The sequence below is a fragment of the Ceratosolen solmsi genome, unplaced genomic scaffold (genome assembly GCF_000503995.2).
Source record: "Ceratosolen solmsi marchali unplaced genomic scaffold, CerSol_1.0 scaffold41, whole genome shotgun sequence".
NCBI lineage: Eukaryota > Metazoa > Arthropoda > Insecta > Hymenoptera > Agaonidae > Ceratosolen > Ceratosolen solmsi.
The window spans coordinates 1,160,929-1,168,735 of NW_011948424.1; the positions used below are offsets into that span (position 1 = coordinate 1,160,929).

General features: G+C 34.4%; 1 protein-coding gene across 1 annotated transcript in view; it reads left to right on the forward strand.

Moving 5' to 3' along the window:
- The first annotated feature begins 6,226 nt into the window (after window positions 1–6,226).
- Window positions 6,227–7,807, forward strand: part of LOC105362484 (unconventional myosin-Ie-like) — a 34,413-nt gene continuing 32,832 nt past the window's right edge. The window contains exon 1 of the mRNA XM_011499942.1: window positions 6,227–6,280. Within this exon, the coding sequence (XP_011498244.1) occupies window positions 6,278–6,280 (3 nt within the window). The 5' untranslated portion in view covers window positions 6,227–6,277. The remainder of the gene's footprint in view (window positions 6,281–7,807) is intronic.

The following is a 7,807-nucleotide window of genomic DNA, read 5'->3' on the forward strand; positions in this document are numbered from 1 at the left end:
CTTGTGCGTCTTGATTTGTGTGAGTGTGTGTGTGAGTGTGTGTGTGTGTGTGTGTGTGTGCCGGGCGCGTGTATTGGAAGAATGCATCATCCGTACGGGAGGAACAAAAAGAGGAGGGCTGAATAGTCTTGACTGTTGCTCATCGTATCGCTGCCAAAGAGGCGGAAAAAGACCAAAGGACTGCAACTGTGGATTACTCATTTCGTCCGCGATAATACTCGCTTGACCGCTCTATTTCTCTGCCGTTTTCTACGGATTTTTCCCCTCGCAATTGCAGATTTTACAAACTTTAATACTGGATTAGCAAGATGTTTAGCCATGCATTTAAGTAATTTGTAGGGAATTTCTATCTCGTCTATTTGATAGAGAATTGGCAATTATAAAATTACTATTTTAATTTTCATGTAAAAACGTAAGGTTATTTTAGGTTAATTTAATTTGTCTTATATATCGTTACGGCGTTATCATTATTTTATAATAATAATAGTTATATTTAATAGCGCTTGTATCGTAAATTCAATAGTCGAAGCAAAATAGTTGTAAAAAATATTCCAAAGAAATCAGCATAATACATTCCTTCGGAATTACTTTTTTTTCATTATTTTTTTGTCTCGTCAAGTTAGATATTTGTTTCACATTTGTATTTTAATTTTAGGATATTAATTATATGTGCATATTTCAATGGCTCAAGTAATAGCGACATTAATACATTAAGAATTACTAGATGAAGCATATTTTAGAATTTTTACATAATGTTGACTAGAAAAAATATATATTATCAAGCAAAAGAATGTTGGATGTTGGAGATGAAAGTGTATAATTATTATATTTGGATAACAGTTGTGTTTACAAGAGCCACAAAGATATTTATTTATCTCAAATATATAAATATGAATTCTTCAAATAAATTTCAATTAAATAGGAGCTAGGAGTGACTTGGAACAGACTGTAAGTCATTGGAAAATGAATTAATTCTTAATTAATGAAATATATAAAATTGTATAAAATATATTACATTTCTACTCGTCATTATGTACGAATGGAATAAAAGCTTCGTTGATGACTATTTTATTGTTTCTTAATAATTATGTATAAACTTACTTATATACAAATCAATTATCAATATAATAAATAGTTGAATTATTTATTTTATTATATTATAATATTATAGCACCAAAGAGTTCTTCAATAAAAAGATGTTTACCATAATAAACTAGTCGAGAAGAATTTTTATCTTTTTAATAATTAAATAATATAAATTATATTGCGGTGTATGGTGCTTTATAAATAACTAAATTTATAATAAATATTTTAATCTATTTTATTTTTCATACTGAAAAAACTGCTTATATCTCTTTTTATATAGTTTGAAAAAAAAAATTAATTAATTTTAGTTAGAATTTTATATTTAATATTGTTCCGTGTTCGAATGTTCGATTCAAAAAATTGGAAATACACTTTTTATTCATTTAAAAAGTAAATTACTATTTTGTAATCTGCAAAATATCGTTTGCTTTTAGAAAATGATCAAAAAAAAAAAACAAAAAAAAATATATATTTTAATAAACATTTTTCTACTTAATCGTTAAAATAAAATAATAAATGTATCCTATTAATTATTGGGAAATTATATCGTGGGTTTGAAGGAAATATATTTTAGTCATTTTTCTAGTAATTTATGAAAACGCCGATGATAAACCCTGAGAGCTGAATTATCGAATTTCATGGATCAAATCTTTACACACCATAATTCGAAATTAATTAAATTATATTATTTCTTAATTAGTATTATGACATAACTTTATCGACTACTATATGCCTAAATAAATTGTTATTATCGTATTAGCTCGTTTCTTAAACTAAAATATATGAATAATATATACTAACAGGAATTAGAATGTAATAAGTGCTTTCGTTACATTATTATTTCATAATAATACAAAAATAAAATTCATCTTATGCATTTGGAATCGTTTTTGTCGACTGTTATTTTTATTTTCTAAAAGTATTTGCGATTATGAAATATTAAACATTAAAGACTTGTTAGATACTGAGAAATGTTAATAAGTATTTGCATTGCACTCGTATTTGATTATTTTGTACTGTCTACTCTTGAATTCGAAAAAAAAAATTGACTTAATTTTTATAATAACTACGTATTCATTGTTTATTAATATTTAAAATTTTATAAAATTTATATATTATGTTCACTAAGCATATATTAACGCGCTACTCCCTAAATGTGATATAATTCATTAAATCGAATAAAATGATGAATCTTTTAAATATACACACGCACCTGACCCGCCTACGCACACGCACAGACGTTAAACTGAATTTAGATTAATGCTGGCTTAGAAAATGCATACAGTGCATATACAATTTTCATTTATGGTTGAACATTTGAATAATATATATTATATTAATATAAAAAGTATTGTAAAATAATTTATGAGAAAAGTAGGCAAACATAATATCTTCATAAATAATATATTTATAGTTTGTACGTGTATGAAAGCTCCATAGCCGTAATTTGGATTTGCTCATAGGTCAGCCGAGATTCTTTTCCTCTAATTTTCCAGATCTTTATCAAAATTGCAGTAGCTTTCCAGTTACTCGCTCCACTATAACCTAACGTTCGAGGTATTTGAAATGAGTGAAAAACTACCGAGAGCAATTTAATCCCCTTTCAATGGGGGGTCTAGACCCCCCTCCACCCCACCCCCATAAATATCAGGGACTTTTTTATGATATAATATTGTAAAATATGTCGAATGGAGAAATTCCGAGTCGAGTCAGAGTTTACCAATCGCTTACACGCGCGAAACGTAATAAATATTTTCTGATTGTACGTTAAAAAGTTAATGTTTTGAAAGAAATTGACGAACCCGTAGTTGGCAACATAATATTACATTAAAATCATTACTCGATACGTACATGATTTCATCGCGCGTGTTATATAAAATTCTAAGTAAATAGAGAAATTTATTAAAAATTTATTAAAAAAAAAAAAAAAAAAAAAAAAAAAAATAATGAAGAGAAGAGAAGAGAATAAAAACAGCGACAGCTTAGTCTTATTACATAATACTTATAATATAGATAGTAACAATGTCTTATCCGTTCTATAAATCCTTTTAAATTATATTAAATGTTTTATTCAACAACAGTCGATGCTATCGATTATTTATTATTATATCCCATCAGAATAGATGCCATTGGAGGAGAAATGAAAAATGTTTCATTACTAATGTTACCTACAATGTATGTAACATATTGAGATTTTATTTTTCACTATAAATTTAAATATATTTGTAAAATCTTTATTTATAAAAAATTATAAAATTTAATGATAAATATTTACGAGTTTTCACTCAATAATTGATACTTTTTAACAATGTAATAGGTATGAATTAAAAATTTTAACTCAGCATTATTTGAGAAAATTATGTACCTTAATTTGGTGAAAAATTTATTGCAGGAATGACAGCAACGAGAATGAAAAAAAAAAAAAATTGATAGTTTAATACTAATTGGAATATTATTAACGTACACTTTAGCAATCATATTACAAACAATTAATTCTTAATATTTAATTACTTTCATTTTACATTCTTAATTTCACGTTGAACGCTATAAATTACAGCAGGCAATGATGCCATAACAAATAATCTTATTTTATGTCCAAATTTTCATTTGCTTTTCTTTTATAATCATCGTCCAATTTTACTATCGATTTATTTATTAATCGACTCGATCACATATAATATAGTTATTAATTTATTTGTAAATTTGACGTCGACTTTGCAATTTAAAATTATGTTTTTTGAATATCCGTGTCGTCGTCGTCGTCGCAATCGTCGTTTTATTTAATTTAATATTACTTTCTAATAAACTAGTTCACCTTATTTATTAATGCTTATAATGTCTAGTTATAATCGAACTACAATAAAAATATCATAATATCGAATCGTCGTTTTAAAAAATTTTCATCATCACGCACCACCGTGACACTCATATTATGCATGTACTTTTTTTTTTTTTTTTTTTTAACGAATCGTTTGTTCCGAATTGAAATAAATTATTAAAAATAATTGTCGATAAAAGTTAAAGCACGCGCGTCAATTGTTATACAACAATGATAATTTATAATATAAAAAGCACTTGCGATGTAAGAATTTATATCGGTCTGAAAGATACTTATAATTATTATAACGATAAAACTTTATCTTCCATGAATATGTTTGCAAAAATCATTCATTGATATTATAAATAGTTTTATAATGTAACTGCCTTAACCTCGATAATTAAAATCTTAATTCTAAAAATCTTTCCAAAGCCCCTATCGACAAGCTATAATAATAGAGAAAAAGAAGCGATCGAAGATAGGATAAAAGAATTTTCACCCCACAATACAAATAAACCGAGGATCCCAAAGAAATAAGCTATTGTGCGCCGAGCAAAACAGTGTGTATACGGGCAGACGTACACTGCCGCCACAGCTGTCCTCGACAAACTACCTAACTCACTCACTCACTCACTCGCTCACTCACTCGCTCGCTCACTCACTCACACGCTCACTGACTCACTCACTCACTCACTCACTCACTCACTCACTCACTCTCTCTCTCTCTCTCTCTCTTTCACGGCCCCTCTCGCACTCGCGTTCCTTTTCCCTCCCTACGTCGACACCGCCACAGCCGCCACCACCTCCACCGCCGCCACCATCGCCGCACAGCTCAACGGAGAGGCGCGCGCGTGTCAGACGTCAGTGTCCCTCGGACTCTCGGTTCCTTTGTGCGTTCAATTGTACCCGCCGCTGTTTGCGTACATTACGTACGTGCGAGCGACGGGAACGTAACCACCGATTCGTCGACGTACATCTGCTCGGTGCCTCAGTGTCGTGTGCATGCATGTATGTATATATGGGCGAGTCGAGTCGAGTCGAGTCGAGTCGAGTCGAGTCGAGTCGTGCCGTGCAGCATCCTCCCGTGGGAAAGCCTTTTCCACGCCTTGTTTCGTCGTCGCGCTCCTCGTTGGCGCATCGTGAAAATTCCTGCGAGGACTTTGATTTACCGCGCCATTAACTCCAAAGCCTTTCACGATAAAACAAATGACCAGAGTCTCTTACGTATAGCCGATTCTCGTGCTCGCGCTCACCTTCACCTATTATGCGCGTGTCAGTGGCTTTACGGAGGGAATATATGGTTTATCGGGTGCGAAAGGAACTACTACGTCGATGCATCTTTGGTGTCAATTACCCTCGTTATTTATCAGAAAATTAATTGCAGTTTAATAAGGCCTTTTTTTCACTTGCAGTGCCGGTACTTCACGCACCTCACATAAGTAATTGTACGTTAAGACTCGGCTACGATAATCGACAAACGAGGGCCTTCACTTAATGCTTGCTCACCTAATCTTGTAAATAATTACCTTTATTAACGAGTCATTGAAATTATATTGGTGATATCGGGCCGTGTTTTATTCAGCCGATATCGCTGCTAAATGAACAAGATCCGCTCACTTTTGTCACGTTGTGTGCAATTTGCTGTCGTTGACGCGTGTTTACGCATGTGTTTTTCAAAGTTGGCAATTCGCGGCTCGTGATTAATTCGTGATTCACGATAGAAATTAATTCGCCGTAAGCTCGACTCGGCTCATCGACGACAGCCGCACCTGTCGTCTCATTTCCAATGCCCTCGGAGCGAATCGCACCGGGCCCCGAGCAATCGACCAATCGACACAATCGTCTTTTTCACAGTGTACGAGCGTCCGCGAATTCGCGAGCTCGCGAGCCACGCGAGGACGAGGACAATGTCGATACGGTGAAACCGTTGTGGGCTAACGGCATCGCCCCAGTCGTTCTGTCATCGCAAAAATCCAGTGCGCTTTTATGACTCTCTGAGGCGGCGCTCAGCCGGCAAGTGCGTGGAGCCCCTCACCCACCGTCCTCCTCCATCGCCGCCGTCATCGTCGTTCACCCCACCACCCTCCATCCCCGTCCCATCCCAACACACTCCTCCCGTCCCATACCACAAACCATAACCATAACCATAACCACAACCACACCACACCACGCCACACCACACCACACCACGCCACGACACACCACGTCACACCACACTACACCAACCCAACGTATCCCCATCGCGACCCAACCACAGCCTCGCTGCCTTGCGGCCGCCGCCGCCGCCGCCGCCGCTGACAACGGCGCTACGCTAACACCGTACGTTACATTACACCTTGGGCAACGTTACGAGGCATCTGTAAGGCGGACAGTATGGTAAGCCCTCCCTGGGATTGATCTCCTAGTCTGTATGTTATTATCGTGCTCGTTGCCGTGAGCGACGACGGCTCGTTGGCGCGCGTGGGCGCCGGTTCGGACGTAACCATAACCTCAAAAACTCGCGCACCGGACTTTCACGCGCGCCGCTCCTAAGCCAAGGGCAAGGATGCCGACCTTAATTCGGAGGTGACCGCGTACATACACGCACCGGGCTTTCATGCCCAATGACCCAGTCCATACGGCACCTCATCCATTATTGCTTTAACATTGCCACGGCTTACACTCCTTACTACACCTTTGCATTATTATTATTATTATTATTATTTTTTTTCTTTATCCTAATCGACGCGACGTTCGTATCAATCGTTACGTCATCGTCATATGGTGCGTTTATGTTTTTTTTCCCTTTTCTTTCTTTAACTCACTGAGGAGTTTTGCCATTTTCAATATTTTCACAGGCCTAAGAGTAAACTATTGCATTTTTCAATAAATGCGATTGGCCTAGATGGCTGATTGACGTTTACCAATGATCTTGTCGTTCATTAGGATTTTACCGATTTTAACCGATTTTAACCGATTTTACCGACATTTCTTTCTACATGCTCTCTGCATCTCGACATTAAAACATGTACAACGTTTTCCATCGTTTTCTATCGTCGATATTTAATTATTGTTATTTAAAACGAATTGACGTATCTCGATAATTGCAGATTGTAAATTCTTACAATTATTGCAATTATCACTTTCATTCATAAAAAAAATAATAAAGGGAGCAAGGTAAGTCATTGACACAACACTTTCTCGCACATTCAAAGTATTGCTCAAGCATTTACAGCTTGGAGAGGCTATTTTTTTTTTATTATTATTTTTTTTTTTTTTAAATCAATGTTAATGTGACTATGCGCTGACGTCATGACGCATTACTTCCAACTTGCAGTTTAAGATTTGCTCGATTGAATTAAAAATTGTTGGGAATTTGTGGTTTTATTACTGTGAATACGTTGCAAATGTAATTATTCATCTTCTTTTTTTTCTTTTTTTTTTTTAATTTACGTTTAATCCATTAAATTTATCGTTCGTTTTGTTAATTATGACAATATTGGCGGGGGGGCGTGTGTGTGTGTGTGTGTGTGTGTGTGTGTGTGAGTGGCGGTCGGTGGGGGAGGGGGATCTCTTAAGGGATAGTCGTATAGCTCTTTAAATTATAAATTTGAAATATAAAGCATCTGTTAAATTATTCTTATTACGGAAATAATTTCCGACGCTTGCGATTTAATTCTTGTGCTACTTTTTATCTTGTACTTACTAATGAAACTTATGTATTTACGATGCTGCTTATATTTTATAATCAAAGATTACTCACGCTTATACTTGTAAATACGAAATTGATAATGATTTTGTGTGTATCTGTCAGTGCTCGTTATCCTTCTTGAAAATTTAATAACAATTCATACAATACCAATTGCAAAGATAATATTAAAAACAATAATAATAATAATAATAATAATAATAATAAAAATAATA